At 42.7% G+C, this 21,399-nt stretch overlaps 1 protein-coding gene across 4 annotated transcripts in view; it reads right to left on the bottom strand.

The window, feature by feature from the left end:
• Positions 1–1,292: 1,292 nt before the first annotated feature.
• The window catches only part of LOC115166256 (oxysterol-binding protein-related protein 2), a 44,593-nt gene continuing 24,486 nt past the window's right edge, over positions 1,293–21,399 (bottom strand). The window contains exons 1-14 of one of the 4 annotated variants that reach the window (XM_029720090.1): positions 17,855–18,097; positions 17,436–17,637; positions 16,250–16,373; positions 15,810–15,885; positions 15,497–15,631; positions 15,266–15,363; positions 14,803–14,985; positions 14,487–14,594; positions 13,281–13,370; positions 12,768–12,891; positions 8,153–8,278; positions 5,935–6,058; positions 5,597–5,687; positions 1,293–5,475 (exon numbers count right to left, since the gene is read on the bottom strand). In XM_029720090.1, coding sequence (XP_029575950.1) covers positions 5,373–5,475; positions 5,597–5,687; positions 5,935–6,058; positions 8,153–8,278; positions 12,768–12,891; positions 13,281–13,370; positions 14,487–14,594; positions 14,803–14,985; positions 15,266–15,363; positions 15,497–15,631; positions 15,810–15,885; positions 16,250–16,373; positions 17,436–17,472 — 1,419 coding nt within the window. In that variant the 5' untranslated portion in view covers positions 17,473–17,637; positions 17,855–18,097 and the 3' untranslated portion in view covers positions 1,293–5,372. Of the gene's footprint in view, positions 5,476–5,596; positions 5,688–5,934; positions 6,059–8,152; positions 8,279–12,767; positions 12,892–13,280; positions 13,371–14,486; positions 14,595–14,802; positions 14,986–15,265; positions 15,364–15,496; positions 15,632–15,809; positions 15,886–16,249; positions 16,374–17,435; positions 17,638–17,854; positions 18,098–21,399 lie in introns of those variants that run through there. The other 3 variants (XM_029720087.1, XM_029720088.1, XM_029720089.1) reach the window with 3 other exon arrangements.

The raw sequence follows: 21,399 nt of genomic DNA on the forward strand, positions 1-21,399 counted from the left end.
ACTGGTTGCATCACTGACCGCAAGGCACTACAGAGGGTAGTGCGTACAGCCCAGTACATCACTGGGGCCAAGCTTCCTGACATCCAGCCACCCTAGTCAGACTGTTCTCTTTGCTACCTCACAGCAAGTGGTAGCAGAGCACCAAGTCTAGGTCCAAAAGGCTTCTTAACAGCTTCTACCCCCAAGCCATAAGACTGAACAGCTAATCAAATGGCTACCCAGACTATTTGCACTATCCACCCCATTTACATTTTTTACTGAATTTGTATTCAGCTTGTGACAAACATTTGATTTGAATTAAAAGGAAAGACTCACCCATTTTGAATGTTATATCATATTTGTGCATATCTGAGCGATGTGCTATCAGCCAAAAACATATGACCCTGGGAAAATCGATAGAACATTGCTCAGTGATGCACAAATTCGATATAACATTCAACATGGATGAATCTTTCCTTTTGAGTTTCTTTACAGAAGTTCACTTAATATTCAATATTATTGTAAAATAAAAAGCACATAGTTAAACTATAATTAGGTTTTCATTAGATGTTGCCCATAAAATAGCAAGCTCTCCAAAGTACAGAAATTACACAAATATTCCCATCTCAAAATAAAACATCTGGAATAATGTTCTCACCAAAGGTTTATTTAAATACTATAAATAAAATAAAAATCAATTGCACAAAATATGATATTTGCTTGTGATTCCACTGTACTAAACACCTCTGAGACAGGGGAAAAGATTTGAAAGTCAAGGATTTTCAACTTGCAGAGGATTTTCAAAATGGTCAAATGCAACTTACACGGCGTACAAAACATTAGGAACATCTTCCTAATATTGAGTTGCACCCCCTTTTCGCCCTCAGAACAGCCTCAATTCATCAGGGTATGGCCTCTTCAAGGTGTCGAAAGCATTCGACATTGATGCTGGCCCATGTTGACTCCAATGCAGTTGTGTCAAGTTGGCTGGATGTCCTTTGGGTGGTGGACCATTCTTGATTGACACAGGAAACTGTTGCGCCTGCCACCATACCCCATTCAAAGGGAACTTAAAATCTGTCTTGCACACATAAACAATTGTCTCAAGGCTTGAAATAATTATTTAACCCGTCTCCTCCACTTCATCTACAATGATTGAAGTGGATTTTAACAAGTGACATCAATAAGGGATAGACTGACCAGGAAAATCCAGGTGAAAGCTGTGTCATGGAAAGACAGACTGACATTCCTAATGATTTGTACACTCAGTGTATAAGCTACTCTTACACAAATAAAACACCACACAAAGCAAGTTAAAACCTACTTTTTTTAATGTTGGTGCATTAGTCTTAAAGTTGCTAGCTAACAAATTAGATGAAATGTGACGAAGTGTGTGAACACAACCAGAAGTAGTGATCAGTTTTACATACATTTCCTGTACACACGGTGAAAACGGACACTTCTGACCTAAACATTTCAAAGTGTTATTGACAATAATAAAGTACTGTATAGAGAGATGGGTTACAAAAACAAATGCGTCAAAAACTCTGTTCTGATAAAACTAAAAACACCTTAAATATTAAATGAAATGCAGGTATGAAAAAACAATGTTTCGGAAAATTGGCTTACTTAAATTTAGGCACTAAGTATAACCATGGGGAAACACATCAATCAACCTAAGACACAACGCAAGGCTTCTTGGTTCGCCATTTCTTTTTTGCCACATTCCGTTGCCCATTTCTCAAACCACCAGCAATTCCACAAAGAAAAATACATTTGTTAAAGCAATAGACGTACATTTTGTGACGTGTCAGGCTAAATAATAAAATAAGTAGCAAACTGGGGCGAGAGGCACAAATAATCAAGATCAAATTGCTCTAAACTGTCAATTCATCTTTACACTCCTTACTTAGAGACTTCTACCATGGTGATCCACAGACCAAATGGACACAATCACTTATGAGATGGGCTCATCTACAGTCAAGTAAGCTGCCAATACAGTCATCTTACTTAGAGACTTCTACCATGGTGATCCACAGACCAAATGGACACAATCACTTATGAGATGGGCTCATCTACAGTCAAGTAAGCTGCCAATACAGTCATCTTACTTAGAGACTTCTACCATGGTGATCCACAGACCAAATGGACACAATCACTTATGAGATGGGCTCATCTACAGTCAAGTAAGCTGTCAATACAGTCATCTTACTTAGAGACTTCTACCATGGTGATCCACAGACCAAATGGACACAATCACTTATGAGATGGGCTCATCTACAGTCAAGTAAGCTGTCAATACAGTCATCTTACTTAGAGACTTCTACCATGGTGATCCACAGACCAAATGGACACAATCACTTATGAGATGGGCTCATCTACAGTCAAGTAAGCTGTCAATACAGTCATCTTACTTAGAGACTTCTACCATGGTGATCCACAGACCAAATGGACACAATCACTTATGAGATGGGCTCATCTACAGTCAAGTAAGCTGCCAATACAGTCATCTTACTTAGAGACTTCTACCATGGTGATCCACAGACCAAATGGACACAATCACTTATGAGATGGGCTCATCTACAGTCAAGTAAGCTGCCAATACAGTCATCTTATTTAGAGACTTCTACCATGGTGATCCACAGACCAAATGGACACAATCACTTATGAGATGGGCTCATCTACAGTCAAGTAAGCTGTCAATACAGTCATCTTACTTAGAGACTTCTACCATGGTGATCCACAGACCAAATGGACACAATCACTTATGAGATGGGCTCATCTACAGTCAAGTAAGCTGTCAATACAGTCATCTTACTTAGAGACTTCTACCATGGTGATCCACAGACCAAATGGACACAATAACTTATGAGATGGGCTCATCTACAGTCAAGTAAGCTGCCAATACAGTCATCTTACTTAGAGACTTCTACCATGGTGATCCACAGACCAAATGGACACAATCACTTATGAGATGGGCTCATCTACAGTCAAGTAAGCTGCCAATACAGTCATCTTATTTAGAGACTTCTACCATGGTGATCCACAGACCAAATGGACACAATCACTTATGAGATGGGCTCATCTACAGTCAAGTAAGCTGTCAATACAGTCATCTTACTTAGAGACTTCTACCATGGTGATCCACAGACCAAATGGACACAATCACTTATGAGATGGGCTCATCTACAGTCAAGTAAGCTGTCAATACAGTCATCTTACTTAGAGACTTCTACCATGGTGATCCACAGACCAAATGGACACAATCACTTATGAGATGGGCTCATCTACAGTCAAGTAAGCTGCCAATACAGTCATCTAAATTTCGGTTTGCCGGCCGATGACAAAACTAAAGTATTTATGTGTACTATTATACATGTAAAGGTATACAGAGACACTAAGCGCTATTGGTTGGTTGCATAGATTTCGGCTGTCGTTTCAAAAGCACAGTAACATGGTAAATCCAAACTAAATCCCCCTATATTTCAATATCGTATCACGTCAAGAGATTGTTTGAACTCACAGGAAGAGCATTCCCAATGGTCAACATGACATGTTTTACTAGACAGACTTTGAAAGTCCTCCAGAGCAGAAACGCGTTGGTTTACACGGATTCATGCATGCAGATCTAATCTACAAGGCTAAATGTTTACCGCAGTACAATTAACTGCACATGAATCCACCCCCCCAAAATAAATATATACCCCTATCGTATATTTCATGAGTTTGTTTAAAAAAAAAAAAAAAGAAATGTCACAGTCTCTTATAAATAAGAACTTAGACATAGTGGCTCATCATTGTGAAAGAGATTGGTGATGTGAGAGAGTGTGGTTTAAAGCCACAAAGAGTTCCTAACACGAGGAAGGCAACAATATGCTTACAAGGGAAGCTGGTAATATTACACAATGACGTCTACTTCATATCGGCTATAATTCCATTCAATTCCAAATTCACTTTGAGCTGGTTGGACAGTATTATGACGATTAGCTAGCTATATTGATAAAAGTAGGTATTTACATACATGTATATCTTACATGAAAAAGGCTTTATCATGCTCTGGCGATAACTATTATTTAGTTCTTGAGGTAACAATTATCAATTCATTTATTCATAGCCAATGACTGCACAGCAAACCACCCTTGCCAGTTATACCTGTAGTTAAAAGGAACCATATGGCTTAAGATTCTGTACAAATCACTACAGTCATTCAATACACACACACACACAGAGCCACCAGAGCCACACACACAGAGCCACACACACAGAGCCACACACACTCTAGTGGAGGCTAGTGGGAGGAGCTATAGGACAACGGGCTCATTGTAACGTCTGGAATGGAGTCAAACGTGATTTCCATATGCTCGACGCGTTTGATACCGTTCCATTAATTCCATTCCAGCCATTACAATGAGCTCTTCCTCCTATAGCTCCTCCCACCAGCCTCCTCTGGTACCCATTATACTCGTCTTATAATCTTATTAACGCTCCTTGTTATGTTCTTACTCATTACGAGAACACTCTAAATTGACAGACTAGGTAAACAGCAGCAGCCGGGCCGAACGTAAGGTAGGCCCACCGCCACAGAGCCAGGGGTCGCTAACACTGTCAGCTAGCTAGCCAAAAGCCATGCAGAAGAGTAACAAAAGGAATATTTTGTGATGGGGGAATTACTAGCCGACTGCCTGAATCAGGGGCTGTATTCACAGACTGAGCAGTGGCCAATGTGAGCAGTGGCCAATGTGGCTAGATGTGTGTGATTGGCCTATATGGTCATATGATCATTCTTCTTCTCTATACATACAGGTTACATTACAGTGATGAGAAGCTTGCCCTCTGGACGTATATAGGGGACAGCCAGACCTGGGCGGAATACTCCAGGTGTGCTTTGTTTAGCTTGTCAGGTGCAATGGAACCAATGGAATAATTCCAAAAGTGCAAACTCCACATGCCAAACAATTTAAATCAAGCTCAAGTATTTTGAATATTTGAAATAGGTATTCAACCCAGGTCTGATAGGGAGGAGGGAGGGGTACCCACAATGCACTCCTGTTCAAGAACTAAACAGTCTCCTCCAGTCTCTGTTCATGTCTGCATCCGCCTGTGCTGCCACCAACATGTCCCAAAGAATCTCCAAACCAGTTATCAGTCAAAGGAGCATTCACATCCCTGATTTCACCGTTGACTGTTCCCTTTCATCACCGTCAGGAGACTGGGGAGGGGAGGGTTGTGCTAACACAGACGCATGTGTTGTACAAGGAGAGGCTATGGCCGCTTCAGAGTTCCAACGGGAGACCGTGTGGTGCTTAGAACAGGGGCGTGCCAGGGGACTGGCGGGGCGGGGGGGGGGGGTTTGAAGGGGTGGTTCAGTAGGTGTTCATAGAACCCCCCCTGGATCAGTAGATATCAGGAAGGTCAGAGTATTTCCTATCAAAGTAGCCCCCTGTGTAGAGCCAGTCCTGAGAGGACGTGTAGGGGTTTGTACCTGACTGGAACCATCTGGAAGACACAATTATGGTTTACTTACTTACATACATACATACATACATACATACATACATACATACACAAAAATGAAAAAAATATTTATCTTGAAATGCGAGGACACCCAAGTTCTCACCGAGTGGACCATTCCTCCTCGACCTTGGAACGGTCTTTCCGCGCCGACCTCTGTTTCTCCTCCAGCCTCTCCTTCTCTCGACTGGCTTGATCTGCACAAACAAGAACATAGGATCTTCTATTACCTATTTGATACATGGCCCTCCTGACCACTGTATTATTCTGTAATTAAAAGCTGACAACCCTAACTTCAATAAACCAGCCTCTCTAATACACCCACCCACACACACAAAGAAAGGAATCTGAACACAAATAGAACATGTGAATGCACCACCCAAAGGGAATGCTAGAGGGCAGCATCGTCTAGCAAGTGTGAGGATGTAGCAGAAAGACTATTACCCATGTCTCCGTTCTCCATGGCTCTGATGTCGGGCCGCAGGCGGCAGTCTGTGGGGGCCAGGGTGGCCTGCATACCAGGCTCCAGCTCATTCAGCGACATGGCAAAGTTAGTGAAGTTATACATCTGGAAAAACAATATCCTACAGAATTAACACCATCAAAATCGATGTGTGTGTATATATATATAAACTTAAGTAGGAGTGCTTCAGGTATTCCAGAACAACCACAGGTGCTCTTGGAGGGGAATAGTAATTGAAAAGAAAAAGGCAAAATTATAACCACAAATGGGTACTGAGTACGAGTCCAGGCACTCGTGTGGGTTTGAAAATTAAAAAGCCTTTATTTATGGGCCAAGTCATTATTAAAATACACCAACGGGTATCGGCTTAGGCCTTCATCAGTGTGTGGAGGAGAAGCATTTAAATATCCGACACACCTGTGCCTAGGTGATCACAGGTAATTGATCTATTGGCCACTTGGGACCGGCATAAGAAACAGCACATCAAAACACATTGCATGTCATAAGCAAAGAAAATAGCAACAAATGTTATATATACAGTCGTGGCCAAATGTTTTGAGAATGACAAATATTATTTTTCACAAAGTCTGCTGCCTCAGTTTGCATGATGGCAATTTGCATATACCTTAGAATGTTATGAAGAGTGATCCGATGAATTGCAAAATCCCTCTTTGCCATGCAAATTAACTGAATCCCCAAAAAACATTTCCACTGCATTTCAGCCCTGCCACAAATGGACCAGCTGACATCATGTCAGTGATTCTCTCATTAACACAGGTGTGAGTGTTGACGAGGACAAGGCTGGAGATCATTCTGTCATGCTAAATGAGTTCGAATAGCTTCAAAAGGAGGGTGGTGCTTGGAATCATTGTTCTTCCTCTGTCAATCATGGTTACCTGCAAGGAAACACGTGCCGTCATCATTGCTTAGCACACAAAGGGCTTCACAGGCACCTAAATCAACCATTTATCGGATCATCAAGAACTTCAAGGAGAGCGGTTCAATTGTTGTGAAGAAGGCTTCAGGGCGCCCAAGAAAGTCCAGCAAGCACCAGGACCGTCTCCTAAAGTTGATTCAGCTGCGGGATCGGGGCACCACCAGTACAGAGCTTGCTCAGGAATGGCAGCAGGCAGGTGTGAGTGCATCTGCACGCACAGTGAGGCGAAGACATTTGGAGGATGGCCTGGTGTCAAGAAGGGCAGCAAAAAGCCACTTCTCTCCAGGAAAAACATCAGGGACAGACTGATATTCTGCAAAAGGTACAGGGATTGGACTGCTGAGGACTGGGGTAAAGTCATTTTCTCTGATGAATCCCCTTTCCGATTGTTTGGGGCATCCGGAAAAAAGCTTGTCCGGAGAAGACAAGGTGAGCGCTACCATCAGTCCTGTGTCATACAAACAGTAAAGCATCCTGAGACCATTCATGTGTGGGGTTGCTTCTCAGCCAAAGGAGTGGGCTCCCTCACAATTTTGCCTAAGAACACAGCCATGAATAAAGAATGGTACCAACACATCCTCCGAGAGCAACTTCTCCCAACCATCCAGGAACAGTTTGGTGACAAACAATGCCTTTTCCAGCATGATGCAGCACCTTGCCATAAGGCAGAAGTGATAACTAAGTGTCTCGGGGAACAAAACATCGATATTTTGGGTCCATGGTCAGGTAACTCCCCAGACCTTAATCCCATTGAGAACTTGTGGTCAATCCTCAAGAGGCGAGTAGACAAACAAAAACCCACAAATTCTGACAAACTCTTAAGCATTGATTATGCAAAAATGGGCTGCCAGTCAGGATGTGGCCCAGAAGGTAATTGACAGCATGCCAGGGCGGATTGCAGAGATCTTTAAAAAGAAGGGTCAACACTGCAAATATTGACTCTTTGCATCAACTTCATGTAATTGTCAATAAAAGCCTTTGACACTTACGAAATGCTTGTAATTATACTTCAGTATTCCATAGTAACATCTGACAAAAATATCTAAAGACACTGAAGCAGCAAACCTTGTGGAAATTAATATTTGTGTCATTCTCAAAACTTTTGGCCACGACTGTACAATGCAATCAGGGAAAACCCAATTTACTGTAGGTAAATGGTAGAAGAAAATAGTGTGTATGATGTTGGGTATACGCTTAACTTGTATGTGTGTATGAGCATGTGAATGTACACGTTTCTTTGTTTACACGCCGGCGTGCGTTACCTTAGCAGAGTGTTGGGGTCGTGACGATATCCTCCACAGCAGGGTGCTGCCAGGGATTACAGCTACCGTCTCCAGGACCTCAGGCATGTTGTCTGCATCGTCGCCGTCTACCCCCTCAGGCTCCTCCTGTGTACAGGTACACACAGACCACACCGACGCGCGCAGACACACGTCTGATATAAATAGCCCTTTTAACAAAATCAAATGAAATGTGTATTTTTCCTCATGAATAAAGCAACAAAAAAAAAACATCAGAAATTATAAGGATGTTTACTTCGTGTACCTTAAGTATACTATGTCTACTACAAACAGAATACTGAAATGAACATAGTTTTCACTATATGGGTCTTTCTAGAAACTAGGGTACCACTGGTTTACTATATGGGTCTTTCTAGAAACTAGGGTACCAGCGAGGATTTTCTGCGGTGGACAACTTGTTTCCGCTGTTGATAAGTCATCGATAATAATCTGCCAATTTTGTTAATGTCAATACATTAAGATAAGGGGGGGAGCCGGGCTCGATGCCAGACTGTGTCACAACTGGACGTGACCAGGAGTCTCCCATAGGGCGGCGCACAATTGGCCCAGCGTCAACCGGGTTAGGGTGAGTCAAGATCAGAATTGGATCACAATTGGATATCACGAAATTGGGGAGAAAAAGGGGTTAAAAATAAATAAATAATCCTGGATCTTGTCGTTGGACAGTTTTTTTTTTGCATCGAGATCTCGCAAATGCCCGGGCTCCCGAGTGGCGCAGCGGTCTAAGGCACTGCATCTGAGTGCTAGAGGTGTCACTACAGACCCCGGTTCCGTTCCAGGCTGTATCACAACCGGCCGTGATTGGGAGTGCCATAGGGCAGCGCACAATTGGCCCAGCGGCGTCCAGGTTTGGCCGGGATAGGCTGTCATTGTAAATAAGAATTTGTTCTTAAATGACCAGCCCAGATAAATAAAGGTTAAATATCATTATTTTTAAATGCACTGTGACTACGTAATATTTAGTGTCCTTAAGTTACGGCGTGAAATCAGTTTTCATGGGCACACAAATCCAAGATAATGTCTGGGTTAGTAAAAATCAAATGCTTCTAACCGAAAGTCACCTTAAACTTAAAACCAATATCAATACGGTCATCAACGTGGTTCTTCAATAATTATGCAGAATACTTGTCGGGTGACAAACAGCTACAGTGAGGGGAAAACGTGTTTGCAAAGAACGTCCAGAATATTTTGGCGTCCCATTCATTACGTCGGTGAAGACAGTTGTGCCGTGATCCACGCTGGATCTAATATCCCTAGTAAATTGATGTCGATTATGTGTCGTCTGCTTGATTTACAGCAGGATCTTGTTCGATTTCACAGAGAAATTGTCAAGGTAATGACTGAATGTTTTCATACATTTCTGTGCCTCAGGTTTGACAGTTTACTGTGTGCAATTGTGTTGGATAGACTATTGCACAACACCCAACGCTATATTCCTTTCCATTATTTTGGATATTAGAATGACAAATTACCTAGTAGCCAAGTGGGCTTAAGGTCAACATACAGCATTTAAAAACAGTCCGCAGTAATTAAATTAATTCAGGGCTTGTAAAATTATATCTAGGCTAAATATAAGCCTTCCACAACCATAAGACTCACTTATCAAAATAGTTTAAACTTGCCTTTGTGCACTAATCATTGACATTGCTTTTTATGAAAATGCCATTTTTGTTACAAATTTAACCAGAACCATCCACATAGAATTTTCCATAATGACTGAATGCATTATGGAAAATTAACACAGGTCTCTCATGCACAAGCCAACTTACTAATGAGCCAGCTTAATCTTTATACTTCAAGTCTAGCAAGGGTTGCCATGTCTATAGTTTTCCTGCCAAATTGGTCTATTTTGAAAACAACGTTGCAGGTGAAAATGTATTGGTCGCGGGTTGCGTTGTTTTGGTCTACTTCTAAATTAAACCGCGGCTGCCATGGCATCTTTTATTTTTTAAATCTATTAATTTCACTGTGACCCGCTTCTGCTGGCTATCAGGCAGTTTCTGAGTGAGTGTGTGAGTGTTGGGGAGGACGGGTGCATTGGCCTCTCTCTCTCCCTCTCTCCCTCCCTCTCCCTCTCTCCACTCGACCATTTGATCTGAATGAACTGTGCCTCGAGTGTGTCAACAGAATCAAGATTTTAATTATACTACATTAAAATTGTCAAACATGACTGCCATTTAGCCTATATTTATGTAATTAAAAAAAAAATAAGTCTCATTAGCTACACTTTTACATGCAGGCTAATTATGTGCATTTATGCAAATATAAATATGGATATAAATATTATGTCTTTTTTAATGCTTTTTTTAATGTGAATTTCTGGCTCAATTGACAGTCCCCTTTTATCTATTTCAGTAGCAGGCTACTCACATTATTTTTTATCACTGAATGACCTAGGTCCTAGAGTAGACCCATGTTGGCATATCAAAACATTTCAAATGTAATTTGGAACGGTTCATCTTAAATTTGGGACAATTCGAGACAGTGATGAAAAAAAGTTAGATTCGAGCCCTGTAGGTAGTAGCAGGCTAGCTAACATTTGCTAGAAAGTTGAAGTCAGAGGAACAGATTAACTTCATTACTGACTATCAAATTATAATAGCAGTTATTGATTAATTAGTAGAATAAAACTCTTAATGTACTGGACTCATGATGGATCTCCTCCCTCTCTCTCCTTTCCATCTTGCTACAGAGGGATGGATTACTGGGACATCGGGCTGGAGCCAAACATTAATTCAAATTTTGTTATAAAATAAAATTAGCCAAAAAGCAAACTTGGGGCTTTTTGATTTTCAGTTGAACATGTGTTTTATTAACATTATGTTTGAGGTGTAATGAAAAAAATATATCCTACATCTTAACCATTCACTATCAATCACTTCGACAGTTCAGATTAAATCACTTGGTGTGATGAACCAATAGTTTTCCTATTGGATAAACGCGCCAACTCCTCTCTTGCTGCAAAAACATTTTTTGGGGGACTAGTTTTCAGGCCTAGTTTTGAGTGGTCATTGGGCTAGAAATTGTAGCTGACCATGGCAACCCTGAGACTAGCCAACTTCGATCTATATTAGCTAGCTAACTAGGTAGAACAGTTGAACTGCTATGAACATAACCTCCTGTCCTTCACCTGTGTACAGCATGCTAGCCTGTTCACTTTGTTTAGATGTTGAAATCAAGTCGTCTACCTATCTGGATAAGAATATGCTTATTTCTCAGAATGAGAACGAGTTGTCAATTCCTCATAAATGCTTTTTAAGCCCATTATACATTTAAAAAAAACAGACTAAACAGCTAGCACATATCATTTTGTGGCTAAAATGCTGCTAGCCTTAGGTTACTTGGTACCGTAATGTTGTGCCAACAGAAACCGAGCGTTTTCCAGAATCAATGTTCATTAATACTCCAGTTTAGTAGTCTGCTCAGTGCGTCATTTTGGGAGTCAAGACAAAGAGGGCGTTAGAAAGGTGAAGTTCTCCTCTGTAACAGTAAAATAATGTCTCAATGTGTTTCGGTGTCCATATGACCGATTCTGTTGGACCAAACCACAAGTTTGGTTTGGGGAATGCTTCTTATGAGAGAGCAAGAGGCGATCTCTGTTGTGGTGAGTGGCAGGGGCTTGTTGTGTGTCCTGGAAGGTGCACACTGCAAAGCACGGAAAGAGTGAGGGAGACGAGATCAAAAAGACATGAGAACAAGCGGACATAAACCCTCATAAAAACAAACCAAAAAAACAAGATACTTGCAATACAGGCATTTGGAAATCCGCACCACTTTATACATTTGAGTTAACTCGATATGATGCCCAGCCCTATTCACGATATAATCTGGTGATAAAGCTATTAAAATGACACATTTTAAAGGATATATAGTCCCAGGCCTATGTTGTTGTTCGGTGGAGTTACGGGCTAATTTGGCATCAATTCATTTTTATTTCTCTAAATACACGAACTGCATAAATCTTTTTTATTTTTGTTTCAAACCATTAAGTGTTAATCCAATGTCACACATTGGCCCCATCATTTATAGAAAGACCCATATATAGAACATACATAGGGGCTACAGACTACCAACAGTGACCTACCGTAGACTACGTTTTTTTTTTACCTTGACATAACGTCATGGCATGCTGCCAGAATGATCAGGAAATCAAAATCAGAGGAGAGTTATCAAGAGAAGTAAATGAAAGCAATGAGAGACACACACTCCATATCTATAACCTCCCAGTAATTGATTGGGTAAGAAACCACTAACGTTTCGCCACACAGACCATTAGGCTCAATCTGCTTTGAAAATAACTTGCAGGGAGGTGGACCACTGGGGGCGACCAGGCTATACTGTGTGCAAATAAAGCAAGCTCTACGTTAGTATTCTGAAATTAATTCTCTGGATTCTGAGTTGTTGATGCGTGTACATGTATGCATGTGTGTAGGCATGTGTGTGTGTTTTTTCCACTGGTTTCCAATTTTATTTAATTCTTTATGTTGACGATGACGTGTATGACTTGTTATCTTTCCTGATAAAACAAATAAAAAAATACATATCATTTACTCCATGTTGTGAGACGCCCACTCACCGGACTCTTCTGTTTCTTAGAGTCTGCCTTCTTCTCAGCCTTCTTGTTGGACTCGTACGTCTGGGGGTCCATGCTCCACATACACTCAGTCCACTTCCCATAGATCACACAAAGCTTCTTTTTGCTGCCAGGGACAGAGATGGGAGGAGACATCAGCAACCAAATACTGCTGTACTGACAGAACGATACTGGGCTATCATTGTGTGTCCTGTACGGCTTAGTTGGTAGAGTATGGCACTTTCAACCCCAGGAATGTGGGTTGATTCCCAGGGCCACCCATTCGTAAAATATATATGCACGCATGACTAAGTCGCTTTGGAGTCTCTTAAATGGAAGATATTATTTATTATACCCACCAGGGCCGTGTTTAGCAGGGAGAAAACATTTAGAAACCTTACCGAACACGACCCAGGCAAAAGTGTCACCAAACACTTAAAACTGGACCAGTGAATTCAGGACCAGAGAAGTAAGCCGTAGTCGTTGTATCAGAATGATGCCAATACCTCCACATACCTCTTATCCTGAATGTAGCCCTCCACTCTGTGCAGCTCCTTCCCAAACATGCCACACGGCTTGAAGTTCAGCACACACTTATCTCCAGTACTGCTCAGGACAGAAAGGAACGAGAACAATGAGGAGGAAAGACAAACCATGCTATACCACTATGGCTCAACTACTGTCTTCGCTCCATACACCACTATGGCTCAACTACTGTCTTCGCTCCATACACCACTATGGCTCAACTACTGTCTTCGCTCCATACACCACTATGGCTCAACTACTGTCTTCGCTCCATACACCACTATGGCTCAACTACTGTCTTCGCTCCATACACCACTATGGCTCAACTACTGTCTTCGCTCCATACACCACTATGGCTCAACTACTGTCTTCGCTCCATACACCACTATGGCTCAACTACTGTCTTCGCTCCATACACCACTATGGCTCAACTACTGTCTTCGCTCCATACACCACTATGGCTCAACTACTGTCTTCGCTCCATACACCACTATGGCTCAACTACTGTCTTCGCTCCATACACCACTATGGCTCAACTACTGTCTTCGCTCCATACACCACTATGGCTCAACTACTGTCTTCGCTCCATACACCACTATGGCTCAACTACTGTCTTCACTCCATACACCACTATGGCTCAACTACTGTCTTCACTCCATACACCACTATGGCTCAACTACTGTCTTCACTCCATACACCACTATGGCTCAACTACTGTCTTCACTCCATACACCACTATGGCTCAACTACTGTCTTCACTCCATACACCACTATGGCTCAACTACTGTCTTCACTCCATACACCACTATGGCTCAACTACTGTCTTCACTCCATACACCACTATGGCTCAACTACTGTCTTCACTCCATACACCACTATGGCTCAACTACTGTCTTCACTCCATACACCACTATGGCTCAACTACTGTCTTCACTCCATACACCACTATGGCTCAACTACTGTCTGTACAAATACAAAATAAAGGGCGAATCCTAACTACCACATAAGACACATTTTTCACTTGGTTTCCCATTGGCTTCAATGCATGATTAAGTGAACATTTGACCTAAATGGAAGTTAAGATTGACCCCTAAGTCTGCTATGCTGAAAGTGGTGGATATATACACATCTGTATGCTTCCAAACCAGGAATTGAAGGTAAAATAAGATAAACTATAATATCCAGTCCTTTATTCACCTGTGGTTGAGGATTTCTACAGTGCCGTACTGCTCGATCCACAGTTTGCCCAGGATGACATTGTGTACACAGCAGAAAGGGTTGGTCCACGTATAGACCTCACCGTGCCTGGGGAGAGGAGGGGAGGAGAGGGGCAGCAAACACAGGCTCAGCGCAATGGGCTCACACACACACAACAAGAGAGACTTTGTAAAGAAAAATAGGATTATAGAAGCTGAAGCGGTACTGACTTTGACAAAGCACAGAGAAAACAACCAAAACAAAACCCCCATGACCAGGTATAGATTAAAAAGACACCCACCCACCCACGACTCACTTAAGGAGCTCTAGTGTGATGGTTCCCTTGGGCTCAGCCTCCACACTCTTGCCCCAGAACTTGAGTTTGGGGTAGATGGAGCCGTGGAAGACAAAGTCCCCGACCAGGCTCTCAGCATGGAAGGCACTGACAGGGGGGTGGTGGCTGACCTGCTCCGAGATCAGCCTGTAGCCCTGGTCCTCTCTGGGGGGGGGGTGTGGGGGAGCGAGCGAGCGAGAGTAGGCAGGAGAGGAGAAAAGGAGACAAAGATTGTTATCATAGCCTACTGAAAATAAAGTCAGCAGAGGAAAACAAGTGTTGTTAAATTCATGGTTGAAGGCAGGTAAAGATGTCCTATTAAAAAGGCCAATAAAGTGTGCAGTCTAGTCAGACAGGAAGGAAGGAACTGTCCAGAGCTACACAGCTTTTTACAACTCCTCTCTATGACTCTTTGTAAGGGAGCGTCGCAGTCTTGTCCCCTCACCGCGTTAGTTCATAGGTCTCTCCTAGCAGAGGGTTGAAGGGCTTTCCAGTCCTGTCCCACTGCGACGCCACGGCCGACACGGCAAAAGCAGCTACCGCCTGGGAAGAACGGAGGGGAGGAGTCGGCCACAGGATTCACTGGCTCACACACACAGTCTAGTTGTGATCCAGCTACATATGCATGTACTGGGTTATCAGAAGCTTCATTTTCTGATACAGTTCAGTCTCTCACCTGCATGCGCTCTATGGAGTCGGACAGCGAGCAGGCTTTGTTGATGAGGTATGTGTGCTCCATGTACTCTGTGATCCGCTGGAGGAAGCTCAGGGGCTCGTTGAACACGATGGGCATGGTGATCTTGGACAGCTCCTGCACACACACACACACACACACACAGAAAATTAGCAAGATTAGAACGCAAAATACTTTCACACAAGTGGGATGAAATCAAACTCACTGGCATAGTAGAGACCCAGAGAACGTCGCGGTCTAAAATATACATGTGTGATCACGAAGTGGTTCTTTAAATACGGTCTGTAGCCCTTACCAGTCCAATGCATTTCTTCAGAATGCCCCACACACTGAAGTTGTTCCTGGAGAACATTGGGGCAGGTAGCGTTGTCCTGAAAGATGTGAGGAGAAAGTCAAAAACACACACACACACACAGAGACAACATATTAAGTGTCTAGCAGAGAATCCGAGGGAAGGGGAGTATCCCTATGATGACTATCGGTAATACAGTACGCGATGGTAGAGGCTGACCTGTTGGGTGTTGTCATACGGACTGACTGGGTTAGAGTTAACAGGAGCATGAGAACTGGCCAGTCTTCTACCAGGGTTAGAGCTATTAACAATGTGGAAGGGGTGAGAGTGAGAGACTAAGATAAAGAGAGTGCGAAAGTGACAGAAAGCAAGAGAGTGACGACAGAGAGAAAGAAACAGAGAGAAGACTCGGAGGAGAGGACACAGCAGGAATCGGAGCGTACCTGCGCTTCCTGATTCCGTTCTCCGGTGACGTGGAGCCATTGCTCCTCTGGGCGTCGTCGTACACCCCCGCGTCTTTAAAACTGGCCTCCGACGCGCCTTCATACGACTCATCAGAGTCCAAGCCTAACACACATTAAAGGGTTGGCCACAAATTAGGAAAGGCTATAACAGCACACAACTCACCTTGCCTGTCAAGGTTACCTAATATAGAATGGCTTAATATGCCCGTATAATCATAAAGTAAACAGTCTTGCAATTAGGCTACAGGTCAAAGCAATGACTACATGAGGGGGAGCCGCAGAACTGATTGCAATATGGACGTGATACACATTGTGACATGACAGCCACTGTCTGACGCTGAACTAAGCATCGTAGGCGTGGAAAAGAGAAAAGGTGTGGTGCCCCGTTAACATTGTAAAATAAATAATTGGGGGCCCCCCCGAGTCAGCCGGAACACGTCTAGCCATGTGATCTGGGATTGATAAGCGTGCTTCTACACCTGCATTGCTCGCCGTTTGGGGTTTTAGGCTGGGTTTCTGTACAGCACTTTTTGATATCAGCTGATGTAAGAAGGGCCATATAAGTAAATTTGATTTGATAAGAGGATGAGACGGTCAGGAACAATAACGTGACGACACAGCGTGCCCTCTGCAGTTCACCTCACACGTAGTTTCCATCCCCTCTCACTCACACATGCACAACCGCACACACATCCCCGCTGCTGCTAATGGCAAAGGCAAAATCACGGACGCTGAATAGACCGCTGCGTTATTGAAGCTGTTAGTTAAGCTGCTCAGGTTACAGCATATAGTGTGGCACTGGGCCACAGTGTGAAGTGCAGTACAAAGACACACCTCTAACTCCTGAGTCCTGACCATGACATTTGTCAGAGAAACATTCCAAAACAGAGACAAAAAAATAAATAAATGGGGTCATGTTCATTAGGTATAAACGGGATAAAAATGTATTTGAGAACGTTGCTAAAACAAAGTAACTTCTCCCGTTTCAGAACTTCCACTTTGAACAGGAAACTGATAAGAGTGATAAAAATAAAAAGCTGAGTCACACTGTCAATGTTCTCTCCCTCTGTGTGCGTGTTCTCCTACAGGCTTGTGGTTACTTCTGAAGGTCTGGTAGGTCATTCTATTACGTACGCCCCCCCCCCGTGCGGACAGGGACACCCACCTGTTACGGCGTCGTAGAATTCATCATCGTTGTTCATTGTAGAGGGTCAAAGCCGGACCTCCAGGTGCTAGTGGAGAGGGAAGTGAGCCTCTAGAACATGGTCCCTACAGCAGGCCTCACTGGTCACTGGCACGGCAACTTCCTCCTCCGCAACCACGTCGGGACAGGCAGCAGCTCACACAGCAAACCTGCTGGACACATACTATAAACAGTTCAGGATTGTATTCATTAGCGCACGCTGTAGCAAAATGATTTGCAACAGAAGAAAAACAAAATAATTCTGGTAGCCCCTCCATGCTTTAGTCATTTTTTCCCCTGTTTGGTGCCTAATGAATAGGATCCAGACCATGACAGGCCACCACTAATGTCTGCACATCAACAATATTAACACAACAATGCAATCTGTTCATCAAACTCACATTCATTTCATATCAACACACTCATTCACTCCACCAGTAAATAAAGTCTTCTCCTTGGTGTCCCTCTAGTCTAGTAGTTGTGGTTTCTGGTTAGGAGTGGATCCAGTGAGAGGTTGCCTGCACAGACCAATGAGCCTAAATAAACAGTGCTCCTATTACATAAACAAACGCAGGAGCAAAAATGCTGCCATTTCCTGCAGCTTTTCTTTGCTAGTCTCCATCCATCTGGTGTTAGCCTGAACTCTCTCTCTCTCGCCCGCTCTCTCTGGGTTAGCCTTACCTGCCGTCTGTCTCCTAGCCTCTGGTCTGGGAGGTTTTTCTGGGTGGTGATCTGAGTGTAGAAGGACTAGGGTGGGTGACTGACTGTTCTCAGGGAATGCCTCAAAAACACACTCACTGGTGAATTTTGGACTGTACCACGATCGACAAGCGAGGAGGAGCCGTGTTGGTGTAGGCCCTGTGCTCCACGCCATATGAAAGTGTCTATGGCAGTATTTGACGGTGGTATTTTTTTTTCCATTTCTGCATAATAAAAATTCTAAATGTGTCTTATGAGAGGTGCATGATCCTAGGACTGCGAAGGACAATTCAATTTTTTACCCAACTCCACTTGCAGATTTTTTAAACCTACCTGCCACCGTGGCTGGTGGACCAAAAATATAGAGACTGTTTGGTTATCAATGTTTCTATAGTGCTCATAGGACTGCAGAGTTTGCAAAACAAATGGCCACAGGATTGATGAAAATAATCATATTCTGCCAGGTAGGCATGGTTTACTTTGTAGTTAACAATGAATTGAGAAGGAAAGGTTTTCCCAAAAACCAGAAGGTTATCATTAGCATCAGTGGTAGACACGAGGACTGCACACACACAGACAGGGCCATTCTCGTCGCCTCTTCAGAAAGTTGCAGAAAACACGAATCACTGACGCATTCTGTTGATGTCTTATGATAAACTTCAGCAAATAAATTACATTTTCAATACATTTAGTTGATTCCCGACTAAGGTCAATAGATTTTGGAATATTGTTGAATTCCGTTTGAATGCCTGGATTCCGCGAGGGCCCTAATTAATCATGGTTGGACAAGAATGAGGCGCTGCACTACCTATTGTTCCTGCAGTGATGATTCACCATCTTCATTGAATGTTTTATCTGCAGATAATCGCCAGAAAGACTAGGCCTACCAGTAGCATATGCTAATTATGGAGCCAAATGAACAGCGCTCTATCGGTAGTCTACACTGACCGATGAGAGTCGCTCACTTTAGCGACACTATCTGGCAAGCCCCGACATCCTAGGAAAGGAAACCTAGGAAATCCTTTGGTTTACTTGTCCCAATGCGATACCATGGATTTAAGTAAAACGTTCTAAAAACATAATTCCACTTTGACATTATGGGGTGTTGTGTGTAGGCCAGTGACAAAAACCTCAAATGTAATCCATTTTGAATTCAGGCTGTAACACAACAAAATGTGGAATCAGTCAAGGGGTATGAATACTTTCTGAAGGCACTGTCTAACCACGTTTCAAGATTTATGAAATGGCAAAGTGATATAGCGGATCGACTTTATTTCAGACAGTTCGACAACTTTTAAAAACTAGTCCTCACTTGCTGTTCAGTTGTCAGTCAAAAGTACAGTAAATGGCCTACAATGCGCCACGACTCCACATGGCTGGCTAAAGTGAACCACAAAAGAAAATAAATGAATGTGCCAGAAAACAATAATAAGCCTAATTAGTCGTTGATTTTGACTCATCGTTCCCACTTACATTACACCGGAAGTGTAAATTCACGAGGATCATGCTCTCCCTCCTCCGTGTAAAGAAATTTGACTGCAACCATCCACAGCGCACACAAATTGTACCGGGAGGCGGGACAGACAGCAGACCGTTTCCCTGTCATCGCTGGCTTTGTGACTGACAGGCCCCTACCCTATCAACAGATTGCTAGAAGATGCATATTGAATCATTCTAGCGGGAGAGGGCTCGACGGACTGGCGAATTAAAACGTTTAAACAAAAAGTAGCCTAGTTAATATGAAGTGGAAAAAGTAGCCGGCTGAAAATGAGTCTGGACCCGGCTGATTAGCCGACGGCCGGCGCTGAATGGAAAATAATGCAAGATGGCGGCAAAGGCATTCTAAGTGGTTTTAATGGGCTTTCAATGGGCTCTCTCTATTCTGATTTGCTTTATACAAAACCAAACTAGGACAAAACTGACAGTGAAGAAGCACTGTATTAACATAAATCGTTATCTATACGGTATTGTACAAATCTATACCGGTATACCTTAAAATAAAATATTTTGTAAGGCCTACCTCCCCACACTGTTGTATGATCAACACAAATACAGAGTAGAGGTCGACTAATTAATCGGAATGGCCAATTAATTAGGGCCGATTTCAAGTTTTCATAAATCGGAAATCGGCATTTTTGGACACCGATTATGGCCGATTACATTGCACTCCGCGAGGAGACTGCGTGGCAGGCTGACTACCTGTTATGCGAGTGCAGCAAGGAGCCAAGGTAAGGTGCTAGCTAGCATTAAACTTATAAAAAAACAATCAATCTTAACATAATCACTAGTTAACTACACATGGTTGATGATATTACTAGTTTATCTAGCTTGTCCTGCGTTGCATATAATCGATGCGGTGCCTGTTAATTTATCATTGAATCACAGCCTACTTCGCCAAACGGTTGATTTAACAAGCGCATTCGCGAAAAAAGCACTGTCGTTGCACCAATGTGTACCTAACCATAAACATCAACGCCCTTCTTAAAATCAATACACAAGTAAATATTTTTAAACCTGCATATTTTGTTAATATTGCCTGCTAACATGAATTTCTTTTAACTAGGGAAATTGTGTCACTTCTCTTGCGTTCTGTGCAACAGAGTGCAGCAGTTTGCTCCCCTGGCTTGTTGCGAACTGTGTGAAGACCATTTCTTCCTAACAAAGACAGCCAACTTTGCCAAACGGGGGATGATTTAACAAAAGCGCATTTGCGAACAAAGCACAATCGTTGCACAAATGTACCTAACCATAAACATCAATGCCTTTCTTAAAATCAATACACAGAAGTATATTTTTTTCAACCTGCATATTTAGTTAAAAGAAATTCATGTTAGTAGGCAATATTATCTAGGGAAATTGTGTCACTTATCTTGCGTTCATTGCACGCAGAGTCAGGGTATATACACAACCGTTTGGGCCGCCTGGCTCGTTGCGAACTAATTTGCCAGAATGTTACATAATTATGATATAACATTGAAGGTTGTGCAATATAACAGCAATATTTAGGCTTATGGATGCCACCCGTTAGACAAAATACGGAACGGTTCCGTATTTCACTGAAAGAATAAACGTTTAGTTTTCAAAATTATAGTTTCCGGATTTGACCATATTAATGACCTAAGGCTCGTATTTCTGTGTGTTATTATATTATAATTAAGTCTGATTTGATAGAGCAGTCTGACTGAGCGGTGGTAGGCAGCAGCAGGCTCGTAAGCATTCATTCAAACAGCACTTTCCTGCGTTTGCC

The sequence above is a fragment of the Salmo trutta genome, chromosome 28, assembly GCF_901001165.1.
Source record: "Salmo trutta chromosome 28, fSalTru1.1, whole genome shotgun sequence".
NCBI classification, from domain to species: domain Eukaryota; kingdom Metazoa; phylum Chordata; class Actinopteri; order Salmoniformes; family Salmonidae; genus Salmo; species Salmo trutta.